This window comes from Primulina huaijiensis, unplaced genomic scaffold, assembly GCF_012295235.1.
Source record: "Primulina huaijiensis isolate GDHJ02 unplaced genomic scaffold, ASM1229523v2 scaffold37775, whole genome shotgun sequence".
NCBI lineage: Eukaryota > Viridiplantae > Streptophyta > Magnoliopsida > Lamiales > Gesneriaceae > Primulina > Primulina huaijiensis.
The window spans coordinates 293,757-306,847 of record NW_027358831.1 but is presented as its reverse complement, the minus strand read 5'-3'; the positions used below and the strand labels follow the sequence as shown (position 1 = coordinate 306,847).

Below are 13,091 nucleotides of genomic sequence, written 5' to 3'. Positions count from 1 at the left end.
GATACGAACATTTCCATTTTCTAAACCACAACTGTATGTCCAAAAAGGATTCTTTGGACGTTTGATTTCTTTTCATTTGAAAGCTTTCTTCAACTAATACGTGTTCATATCATGACGTTAAAAAATCTTTAAATTAATATTAATTTTCCAAAATATTATACGTTATATTTTTCATAAAAACATTTGAAATATTTTGGAAATAAACAAATTCCAAATTCTTATTTGATACTATGAATTCTCTCGTCATTAATTGCAAATTTTTTTCTCAATTTCAATATAATAAATTGATTCGTGAGAGTCTTACAAAAGTTTTTGTGTTTTATAAAAAGAGGTCGTTTCATTAAGGGACAAAAATATGTCATTATTATTCTTATCGTTATCTTATTATTATTTTGAGATTAATATGAAATACGCAAAGTTGTTAATTTAACATGTTTAGAGAAGAATCGAAGGAATTAAAATTCTTTTTCACATTCGCATGTCTGATATTAATTTTCTTGATATTTTTTTTTCATACAACGAGGACGAATATCTTATTTAATCTAATCTAAATTTAAATTACTCACACAAGTGAGATTTGAATATAAAATCAGAGAGGTCTTTGGGACCTCATTCTTTTCACTAAGACAAACGATATTTGGCAGTATTCTCGACATTCGAAAAGTCAATGTATCGAAAACTTACATTAAAAACGAAGGTTGTTTTAATAGACAAGCGCACACAAGTTTAATTATAGAAAAAATAATGGTAATAAATTCAGAGAGATCAAATTTTTTTAAAAAAATGAAGGGACCAAATTTATATTAAGTGTGATATTATGGGGGGAAAAAAGAAGAAAAAGAAAAAGTGGAGGACCCTACTGGCTGGATGAAGCCCAACAAGATTAGGTAATTTCAATGGTTTTAGTTCCCTACTGCTGATATATCTCACCCCACATGGGCACATGCCATTTTTGCCAGAGGAAAACTTTTTACTTAAATCTTCCTACCCATCTAATAAAATATATTCAATTTTAGACTCAACATTTTTTAAAAAACACAGGATTCTCCCATTCAAATAAGATTGATTCTTCCCTATTCACATAAATTTATTTTGAAATATGTATTATTAGGTATAGTTTGGTACACGTGATAAGAGAGATTGATAAATAATACTCCTTATCCCATTTTTGGTATCTTTTTAAAAAGCCCATGATACTTTTTAGAAAGCCTAGAAAGCCCATGATAATATCATGGACCCGTGATAAATAATTTTATACAAGGATAAAGTATATCTTTTATGACATGTGATAATTTTAATCTAATAATAAAAAATACCACAAATGACTTAATTGTCCTCAATACATCCTTCTTTTTTTTTTAATATATCTCGATCTTAAGTCGTGTTATCTATATTTTATTTTATATATAAAATATATGTCAATTTTTTTATTTATAAATAAAAAATAAATATAATTCTCTATAAACATACATACAAATAATTTCGAGTTCACGTGTATTTATAGACGTTATCATTAAATTTTATGGAATTGTATAAATAAATTTTGGTGTCATTGTCGTTTTTTGGATAAATCTCTCTGATTATAACGTACTCGTAAAATATGTTCGTAAAAAATTCAAATTCAAATGATCTTATTATCTTTTGTTTAAAAATGACTATAAAAAACCAAAATAATATAAAAATAATCTATATAACTTTTTAGTTTAACTAATTTTGATCATATAATTTTGTTACATTGCTAAAGCTATGCCAAATAAGCCCAAAGTCATTTTGTGAAAGATAATCAAGTATTTGGAAATAATTGAGAGATTATAAGAATCTCATGTAATCTTTGTTTTCACACTCGTCCCCAAAGTTTCAAAATATTTAATCTCCCAAAATTATTAAANTATATATAGTGAGTGTAGCTGATAACATAAATACTCGCACTCATGCACAAATCACATGTACAGCATCATTATTTCCAACTCGCCGCCCAAAAGAGTGACCTTGATCACCATCCCATATAACCTGTTCTTGCTTCTGAATACAAAGATACATGAAAATGCCCATAAAAAAATCGAACAAGCAATCCCAGAAAGCAGTGATGATCAAGCAGATTATGAAGCGGTATTCGAGTTTGGGAAAGAAACAAGACTACGAAAATGGACAAGGGTTGCCTTCGGACGTGCCCAAGGGACATTTTGCTGTGTACGTAGGAGAGAACAGGAGCAGATACATAATCCCAATATCTTTCCTGGATAAGCCTCAGTTCCAGAGCCTTCTGCAGCGTGCCGAAGAAGAGTTCGGGTTCCAATATCATCAAATGGGGCTCACCATTCCCTGCGGGGAAGACCTTTTCGAAGCTCAAATATCAATCCTCAGGTAGAAAGGAGGTTAACTAAGCAAGACGACTTCCAAGGCCTCCCAAAGAAATATAATTGATTTATATTTTATGTGGTGTTTTTGGAAAGTAAATTAAAATTCTCTTCTCTCGGAAATACAATAAATAATGTCTTCTTACTATATGTTTTTGGCCTAAGGTCTACGTGGTTTCGTGTGTATATATATATTCCGATTATTATTCAACCAACCAAAGATAAGCATAATTTTATACTCTAATTTCCCTTTTCACCCCATAAGATGCAAAAATACGTACAAATTGAAAATAAGAGGGTACATTATCTAGACCGATCGATGAACGTTAATAGATTCTTCAAGATGTTGTAAAATTGGTGTATTTCTTGAAAATTTGTATTCTTTAAATATCTCGAAATCCAGACTGAAAAACATTGATAGTAAATTTTTAAACTTTATAGACACATAAGTATCGGTAACATATTTTCATTTTAAAAACCCGATTATCACGATTTCGTGCATACAATTTTGTCGTCGTTTAAGACACATAATTGGTCTCCTTCAGGTTTAAGATATCATCCACCTTCATGGTTGCCACTTCCTACGTATTTTCTTTGCCAAATATTACAATTAATATCTATAAATTAAAATTATGTTATGTTTCATAACTATTTAAATCTAGTTTCAAATCAAAAGTTTCAAATCCCCACTATTTCCAATTCAAATACGTCTTTTCATGTCGTCATGCCCATAAAAAAATGATTGAACAATTCACGTTCTTTGCTTTTCAACTGCGTAGAATTTTTAACATCAAGCTAAGCTATATCAAACTAACATTTCAGAAATGGGGTCTTTAGAAAACGATACACCAAATGTTTATACATTCCAAATTAAATAATGCTTAGTTGGATCACATGCATTTTTTATTAAGTCAACGTTTGGTTTGAAGGATAAAATAAACTAATGATTAATATGTAAATGATAAAGAAAATGATTGTAGTAGAAATGTAATATATGGTGTAAAATAGTATTTTGTTTGGTAAGATTTTTAAGTGTAGGATAATTTTGAATTTTTGGATGAAAGGACAAAATTGCCCTTTCCTCTTTTTTTTTCTTCCACTCCGGCGGCGGTGGTCGGTCGTCGGCGGTGACGGCGGTGGTAGGAAGAGGGGTCGGCGGCTGGCGGTGGACGGCCAGAAGCGGTGGTCGGCGGCTGGCGGTGGATGGCCGGAAGCGGCGGCGGTTGTCGGACAGAAGTGGCGGTGGCGGCGGAGGTTGGCGGCGGCGGTCTGCGGTTGTCGGCGGGGGTTGCCGGTGGGCGGTCGGTGGAAGAAAGTGGTGGTGAGTTTGAATTTAGGAGAAGGATAAAATTGGAAAAATATGATGGATTAAGAGTGGGATAAATAATCCTAGTGGGTGAGGAGTTATTATTTTAACCTACCTAATATAACCTAATCATTCATATGAGGTATTGACTTGGTTAAATAAAAAACGTACCAAACGAGTGATTAGGTGGGTTTAAAAAAATAAACACACCTAATCAAGCAAACCAAACGCTACCTTAAACTACCAAAATTTTCAAGTAATCAAGAATTCAATGTATTAAATATCTGTATCATTTGGTATATAACTCATTTGATATAATATAAATTCGACCATTTAGCCATAGGCGGCCGGTAATTTTACTTGTGACTATCCTTTTAGATGCAGTCTGTTCTTCGATGATGGGAGATGTATATATAGTTTCAGTAGCAAGTATGAATTGGCAGATATTATTTTTTCTATTTATTTTGCATCTTCTGATATCTATTTTGATGTCTGTCTTGTGCATATAATTTCCCTTTTCAAATACTTGTATTCACGAGCGTTCGTAAGCATTTAACTTTTACTCACCTTTATTTTATGTTGCAATGATTCTTCGAATGTGTCATTTCCAGGAGATCCCAATTATTTTGAATCTCACGTACCTTATTATAGAGACTGGATGAAATTGTATGCAAGCAATAACCAGCAAACCATTTAAATGTATAAAAAAGATCTTAGGTTTGATGGGTAAGTTTGGAAGGTTCTTCGGTATTTACAGAAAGCTAGAAAACATAAACTGTTTATTAAGCTGGTGACTAGTTGGTCAGTAACTACTGACCGTTCTTCCCTTTAGCTGAAAAGAATCTGCTAAACCCACGAGCTTGTTTCTCGGGAGTGAGAGTAGATGATGAAGAAGACGAGCCCGAACTTGTGGAACGGTGTTTTGAATACTTAGAAACTGGCGACTGCTGTAGATTGTGTACTTCACAGTCTGATGGACTAAATGGAGCATTGAACATGTCAAAGGGGGATTTGGATCCTGCTCCTTGAAAATTGAGACAAGGAGTGGTGTCCATTAAAGATGAATCAGCATCTCGAATATTCGTGCCACTTACAGTTGGTTCATTTTCAATGGGGTGGTCTGTTTTCTGAGTCCTTCCTTCGTTCGGAGAACTGAGAAACTCAGTTTGGGGACGCATCGCTTTTAATTGCTTGCCGAGAAGAAATATGGTTTCTTGACACTCAGCCAGCTTTTCGGCTGCAGCTGCCAACTCCTTCTCCTGATAAAGAAGAAAAGTGCTTTTAGTTTTCTCCAAAGCTTGACCATGGATGATACACACCTCGTAATTGGAAAGGCCTTGAAACTGGTACAAGCAGGTCAGGCATTTTATCAACCAAGGGAAAAAAACCAATTTATGCCATGTGGTTTATTTGATAATTTTTAACACTTAAACTTCAATATACGTGTGAAAACAATGGCGGTCCCCTGCCAATTCTTTTGTATGGCTCCTGAATTTTATCTTTTGAAACTATGATATGTACCCAAAGAGCTTTTTTCTCTACAAACTCACTTCCGAGGATTTGAACACATAGGTGTTAAATGGTGACCAACGGGCTTACCAGAGCACAAACCTGCCCCACGATAGACACATACTATTGAAGCAACTGGTTTAAGCAAACCTTAAAGGCATGCATTTCAAAATTTATAAATGACCAATTGTCCACTCGGATATATATAGAAAGCAAGATGATTTTGCATGCTCACCTGGCTAATATTGTCATCACTATCAGCTGCTGCACCGCGATCACTACTGGCAAACAAATATAAAGGCGAGCAATGTCAAAGATGTGAGATAAAAATCATTACAATTTCGACTCATACTAAATAGAAAAATCCACCAGCCAATATTAGAAAATGCATCAGTTCTGTATCCTTAAAGTTGTCTAAGACAGTTCGGAAAGACTGATAAATTTCAGAAATCGTTTAACAAGCTTCAATGAAAAAGCCTACAGGCCAAAGCATGTTATCACTGAACTAAACATGAACGTCAAAATCAGGATTGGGCAAATTTTTTTTGTTTCAGCCTTCTCTTTAGTTTACTTCTTTATTTCCTGTCTCTCTTTTTAGTGAATCTTCAGTTGATTGTGCTTTGGGAAAGTCAGAACGAATCAATTTAGAATTGGACAACAACAATAAGAATCATGGAGCTAATCATTAAAAAGCAATTGCTCTATAATTTGTAGATTTATTACATAACTGAAGGTTAACTAAGGAAAATATAGAGGCTTGCACTGGAAGTCGCAGGCATATTCTCCAGAGTTTATAGACAAAAGAAGACCATTTTATATGTAAGTAATAACTTTTAAACGTTTCAAAGGAGTATACCAACTGCTTAAAATGATCTTTTCACACCACAAGACAGGTAAAAGAAAGTCATTTTAACACAATAAATCAAGTCCTTTAAATTGAGGACACAACCATCTGCTTCAATCAGTTCCGAAACCAAATCAATGCAGAATTGCTACAGAAGGAAATATATTAGTACCTTTGCAACTTTTGCAGCTGCTCTTGGAGATCAGTGCATCTGGCAAGTGCATCATGATGATTTTTCCTCTCCTTTTGTAGCTCATTTTCTAAACTTTCTATTGCCCCCTGAAGTTGGTTTACCTTAATCTCTAATCCCTCTGCCTGTGTTTCAAGTGATTTGTACGACTCTGCCATGCATTTGAGCTGTGTCTCAAGCAAGCTGTTGGCCTTTTGAGCTATTGTTAGTTGTGAATGAACCTCAGAAAGATGCTGCTGCGTTTCCAGCAATTGAGACTTGTTGACTTCGAAGTTTTCTATAAATCTAGCCAGATCAACTGCAAGATTCTCCTTGTCCAATTTCAACTGTTCAAACTCCTCCAACGAGCATTTCCACGACGGATTTGTTGATTCAGAGGTCGGAACAAGATTCCCATCATGCGGGACATCAGGATCAGATGCGGAATCAGAAAAGTGAGCACAGCCATTTGGATACCTGTCTCCTGATAAATCAACAGAAGTTTTGTTCTCAGGAAGTGCAATTTTGTCTATACAATCAAATGAGCCAGTTTCCATTTCAGAACTTTTAAATCCCGTAACATTGAATTGCAGCTCACTTGCTTTGCTTAATACATGAGAGATGTCAAGAACAAACTCATTCAAATTAATCACATTTTTTATAGATTCAGTATATTTGGCAGAGAACGAGTCAAGTTTTTTATTCAATTCATCTCCATCAGTAGAAATTGTTCCCAGAATTGCCTTGGTCTCTCTACCGAGAATCATGAAAAAGTCATGAATCTGAGAAAAGGCAATTTCCAGTTCTCGGTTAAAGGTTTGTGCGGTTTCCGTACACAGGTTAACATTTCCAGACATAGGAATAGCCTCAGTTGTTATCTTGGCATCCTCAGCACGAGAGTAGAGATCACTCATTAGGTCAGAATGACCAATCTCAAGAGCGGAATTCGTCAACAGATGTTGTAAAGAATCATGCATATCCTGCATAGTGTGTCTAATGTCCTCCTTAACTTTGTCCATGTCTTTTTCTGACACTGACTCAAGAATCAAAGATATTTTTGATATGAGCTTCTTGAAGATAAGTGCATCTGCCTGCAGCTGTGGATTTGCAACAGTTACATCATCATTAGAAGACACTCTAGCTTCCAAACCACAACCCTCCTCAGACACTGGGGGTTCAGTTCTCATGGTGAATTCAAGTGATTCTTCCTGCTGGACAATTTCACATCTCCCGTTGCCTATGTTACCTGATATACCCGTACTTGGAACAGTTCCATTGGAAAGATATGCTAATTTCTCCATCTCCAGAAAGTCATCCATAAGATCCAACGGGTTTGTGTGTTCAGATTTCTTCAAATGAGAGAGATCAGACATAACTCCGGTAGCCCACGAACCAGCACAACTTATGCTATCGTCGTTTCCATCTTCTGAAACGGAGGTAAAACTTGGTGGATTACCAATGCTTTGACTACAGAAACTTTCTATTGGAACCAGAGCATCTGATCTCATAGAACTTCTCTGTTCGCCATCAACTTGCAGTTGTGCTTCTAAACTTTGAAGCTTGCCAGCGGTCTGAGCAAATAACGCCCTCGAAGCTTGCAATTCACCGTTGCGTTTTGCCAGTGCTTCTGACAACATCTTCATTTCTTCCTCCATCGCTAGTACACGTTCGGCTAGTAACTCATTGTCTTTCTGGTACTTTTGTGTGTTGCCAAGATCAAAGTCAGGTATTTGGGATGAGAGTGGAGTAGGAGGTCTCACAGGATACCTCTTCAGACGAGACTCACCACAATCCCGGTCCAAGTTTTCAACTTCAAGTTTCATTTGCGCTAGTGCAGCTGGACCAGGCAATCTCTTCCGAACAAGACCGCGTAATCGCTGACATTCTGCTTCAAGCTTGGCAATTTTCTTTACTCCCTCGAGATGCTGCTTGTTTGCTACTTCAGCAGATCGCACACTCATGTTCTTCTCCTCATTGCGAATTTCCACCTCTTTCCTAGCAATATGAAGCTCATACTTATGTGCATTTACTTCTTTTTCACAGGCCTCAATTTTGCTCTTCAAAAGCTGTATCTCAGCCTCAGCCTGTGACTTCTCCCCGTTCAATTTGATCAGCATGTTCGAGCGTTCTTGCAAAGATCTAGAGAGTGCAGCATTTTCAGCAGCGCACCTGAGTAGTTCTTGGTTTAAATTGGATATTTTTGCTTCAAGCTCGAGCTTCATCTTATCAAAATGCTTCGTTTTGTTAATAACAACTTCATGCAGCTTTTGATCATGTTCTTCCGTCAAATTTCGCATTTGCCTCATGCATTCCTTCAGAGCACCATCTAAATGAGATGCCCGATCTTCGGCGGTAAGCTTTAGCAATGTGACAGATTCGAGATGAGTTTTTAAGGCTCCAGCTTCTGCCTCCGCCTTTTCCCAACCTGTGAAAATAGTTAATAAACTTAAGTTTAACCACATTCTATGTTCAAGAAGAAATGAGATGCATAATTATAAATTAAAACCTGAAACAGCTTCTTCAGCTACTTTTGCATGTTGTTTCACCAGGATTTCTTTACTGGTAATTTCTGAATGGGCTTCGGATAACTTTTCGTTCAGTTCAGTTACTTCATCTTCTAAGGTCTTGACTTTATCCTCATAGGACCTCAATTGATCCTCCAATCCAGTTAAATGTGTATATGATTCTATTGATAATTGAACATACTTCGGTTTCTTGTTTTCCTGCTTATACTGTAAAAAATAGGAAACGAGATATGTATGCATAATAAGGCAGGATAAACTACAAGTCTTCGCCATGAGGCAAAAAAATTTTATGATAATTTTAGAACCAAGAAATTTCTAGATTTTCGAGTGTAAACACGAAAATGGCAAAAAAGGAAAGGAGAATAATGGTATGATTTGAACGAGAAAAACTAAGAAGCCAAGATCATGGATATATATTATAGGAAACATTTACACAGATACAAAGTCAGATTTAGCAATCCAATCAACTCGATATCTCATAAATTTAATAGTAAGTTCATTCAAACGGGTGAGTGTTGACTTGGCAATCTCCGTGAACATACACGTACTAAAAGAAACCACAGTCTACGAGTGCTTATTGAAATGAAATGAGCAAAGAAGTTAAAGAGGTTAAGAAACTTCAGTTTTACTGATAAAAGAAGTGAACATTGCCAATTTTGAGGCACACCAGAATATCTAAGATTGATAAAGAGCCATGACTCGTAAATTGTTGTTTTATCCAAAGGAAATCAGCTATCTACTCATTCTTGATGACAGAAAGAAAAAATTTTTAGGAAATGTAAAGTGATCCTGTAGTCATCGAACTTGGTGGGAAAATGTAGACAAGGTTAAAAGAAAATGAAAAAGGAAGCTAAAGGTGTCTAATGCATAGATCACATATCAATTCAAACCTTGTCAATTTGAGTTTCATTGGCCTCGGAAACAGAATTAGAAGCGTCTAATGCAGTACTACCTACTTTCTCAACACCTTGCTTATCAGATGACTTTTTCTTCCACGGCCAACTCCGTTTATCCATTGCAAGCTGTTGACACAAAAGACCATAAACTTGTTAGCTAAAAAGTTGATTAGAAAGTGAATACACTCTATTTACAGCAAAGGCCCGATACGTCATGCATTATATGTAACGTCACAAAAGCAAATTGTCAGAGCCGACATCTAGAAAGTCAATCAGCAATTTTAGGAACAAGATAGTTTCAAAACCAAGTTACATGAAAATATTTTCAAGTAACTTGGTGCAGTTATAATTTATTCACGTATGCCTTCTTGGCCATGCAGTGGCAATGAAAAATACAATTAGTGCAAATGTTTCAATTTTCCAAGTCAATTTATCCGTTAACAGAAGTAATTACTCAACAAGCAGCCGGAAAATCAAAATTGGGACACTTTCATAGAATTAATTATTAACATATGTAGTTGACTAACAAGCAACAGGGGTAGAAAATGCTGATTATTCAACATATACCTAATCACCAACAAGATATAATGAACCGAATCATTATACACACCAGAACTTCCGAGAATGACAACTATATTTAGAAGGAAAATCTGTAAGCGCCTAAGCTCACAAGATAATGAAGAACGTTCGAGTTAGGATGAGGTGCATGATGCAAATAGATTTAACTAATTTTCAGCTCTTCTAACATCCAAATCAATGGAGAAAAGATCCAGAAATAACTTTATAATACAAAGGATCAAAACAATTGAAAATCCAGGACACACCGTCATAAAAATTCCAGGTCATTATTATCTTATCCAGAGCAAATAATTGGGGGTTCAGATAAACGCATACAAGTTCCATTCAGATGCTCAAAATATTTTAAAACTTGCGACCAACTTGCATAATTTAAATTATGCCCTTGAGAATCAAGAAAATGAAAGGCCAACAATCAAATTACACCTTGACTAAAACATTTCCATAATATTTTTTTTAAGTAGACATTTCCATAATTTAAAAAATATGAATGGGAAATATGCACCAGAAAGTCTCCCTCACTTAATACCAAAATTCATTCTCGTATCGCATTCCTCATCAAGCAAACAAACAATTATAATATCAATATATCTTATAAATGAAATTGGAAAAAAAAATTCAGACATTACATCATCAAGGTATCTTCAATATGCTTTGATGACAACATAAGAAGTAAGGCATAAATCTTTTGTTGATCCAAACCTTGGTTATATGTGATGATTATAAATTTCATGCGAAGAACTAGAAGAAAGTGGAGATGAACAAACAAAAAAATGAGCACCCCCAGAACAATGTGCACGGAGCAGTAGCGCTCCTGAAAAGGGAAAAAAATCAAATTTTGTGTGCAATTATTGGATCCCTTCAAAAAAATCTGAATCCACTTCTAGTCTCCGATAGAACAATTTAGGTCGAAAAACGACTAGAATATGAAATAAACTGGAATTTACACCAAATAATTTAACACTCGCAATAAGAATCATGGATAGTTATCGAAGGAGACCACATCATTCAACGACGAATCAACAATTGCCCACAAGTCCTCTGAAACATTACCGCAGCTCTAAAAACCCGAGGCGTAGAAAGCAGCAAGGAAGAAAGTAGAGATGAGATGCTCATGCAAGACACCCAGAAGCAAAGTGCCCAGCTAAAGAGAGAAAAAGGGACACCGACAGAGAATTCCGGAAAAAGGAGAAATGCTCTGAAGTTTGTGAAGCAAGAAAGCGAAATAGATTTCAAATGAACAAAAGTACGGCTTTCCAAAACACAGAAAACAAAGCAAATAGAACATTGGAGGAAAAAAAACGCGCACGCACACACACACACACGTACACACCACAACAACAACAAATAGTAGTTAAAAATTTCGATCACAGCCATAGACAACGCAGTGCAATAACAGAAGCACAAAAGGAAAAAAATCGAATGTCACCGAAGATCAATCGACTCTTCTTCCATACATCACACTTACCAGCAATGCAGTGAAATGGAGATTTATTTATAAAAAGCCACGATCTTTGTTCAGAAATATAATTGACGGAGAAGGTGGCGGTGGCGGTGGCGATTGTGGGAGGAGGAGGAGGAGGTGGTCGTGGTGGAAGTGTGAGTGGAACACTGAATACTGTTACCTGTCCCATAAAAAGGCAAGAAGATGCAAGGCTCCTACGATCAACTTTTAAAATTCAGGAGCATCATTTCTGGGAAATTAATTATAATTTCAAGTTGGAAAAATTGGTTTCTTTACGAAATTTCATTTTTATTTCGTCTTTGGTTTTTGGTAATTTTTATTTTTGGTAAAAACTTGTGTGAGACGGTCTCACGGGTCATATTTGTGAGACGGATATCTTATTTGGGTCATCTATGAAAAAGTATTACTTTTTATGCTAATAGTATTACTTTTTATTGTGAATATCTTTAAGGTTGACCCGTCTCACAGATTAAGATCCGTGAGACGATTTCACATGAGACCTATTCTTTATTTTTTCGACAAGACTTTGATGTTATACCAATGTAATATTATATGACACAACAACAATCTTGATAAAAAAAAAAATAATTAAAAATTGTCAAAAATATATTACGAAAATTAAAATTTTGTGACATAAAAACCAATTTTCCAAAGATAAAAACATATAACCAAAAAAGTAATTTTTCTTTCAAATTTACTTTTAAATCTAATAAAATATTTGTGTAATAAAAATAAAATCTTATTGTAAAAAATTATATAATTAATAAAAATAAAATAAAAAGGAAAGTGACTGAAAAGTTTAACAAGACATTTCTATTAAAATGGATTCTGATATAAAATGTGACTTGACTTCTTAATTCCAAATTAATTAATTGTCAAACCATAAATATACAATAAAATAATATTTTTAATGGGTTTTTATTTTTAAAAAAGATAATAAGCCACACGTAGCTCTTAAGAAAAAATAATTTATATAAAAGTGCTGACATAAATACTTTCTAAACTAATTTTAAATTCAAAATTGATCGTGGTGGATTGAAAGTACCAAACCACCCTTGGCAGAAATAAAATAAAATAAAAAAAAGGGGGATGTGCGCTGTACTCTTAGATATTGGTAGTGGTTGTTTGGACCACCGTCAGTACAGCTCATGATTTGATGGTGGCGCGTCTGCACTTTTGCTGCCATGTGCTGCCGCTCTATCTGATCCCTCCCCATATTTAAAATTTGATTTTCTTCACACATTAGATTTGGATTTTTAAAAAGTCTTCTAAAATCTAGTCTAATAAATGCACTAATTTTTTTTAAAAAAAAAATCGTAATGAATATGCCAAAATTTTATATTAATATTAGTACCTTCAATTATATTTATACTAGAATATTATTATTTAATTTAATTGGATAGTTTTTGTATTTTTAAAATGATTATATATATAAAAAAAAGTG

General features: G+C 34.8%; 2 protein-coding genes across 14 annotated transcripts; one reads left to right on the top strand and one right to left on the bottom strand.

The window, feature by feature from the left end:
- Positions 1-1,940: 1,940 nt before the first annotated feature.
- LOC140968789 (protein SMALL AUXIN UP-REGULATED RNA 16-like) lies at positions 1,941-2,507 on the top strand. The gene has a single exon (XM_073429898.1). It carries the CDS (start codon positions 2,039-2,041, stop codon positions 2,366-2,368), a length of 330 nt encoding a protein of 109 aa, XP_073285999.1. The 5' UTR covers positions 1,941-2,038; the 3' UTR covers positions 2,369-2,507.
- Positions 2,508-4,308: 1,801 nt separating this feature from the next.
- Positions 4,309-11,831, bottom strand: LOC140968696 (filament-like plant protein 4). 13 transcript variants are annotated; one of them, XM_073429738.1, is made up of 6 exons: positions 11,236-11,456; positions 9,601-9,732; positions 8,692-8,917; positions 6,198-8,610; positions 5,408-5,453; positions 4,309-5,006 (listed from the first exon to the last, which is right to left on the bottom strand). In XM_073429738.1, the coding sequence occupies exons 1-6, from the start codon at positions 11,296-11,298 to the stop codon at positions 4,473-4,475; spliced, it is 3,414 nt and encodes a 1,137-aa protein (XP_073285839.1). In that variant the 5' UTR covers positions 11,299-11,456; the 3' UTR covers positions 4,309-4,472. The 13 variants fall into 13 exon arrangements, with proteins under 13 accessions (XP_073285839.1, XP_073285838.1, XP_073285837.1 ...); XM_073429737.1 differs by having other exon boundaries at positions 4,310-5,006; positions 5,408-5,450; positions 6,189-8,610; positions 11,236-11,454; XM_073429736.1 differs by having other exon boundaries at positions 4,311-5,006; positions 6,189-8,610; positions 11,236-11,452.
- Between the last annotated feature and the right edge of the window lie 1,260 nt (positions 11,832-13,091).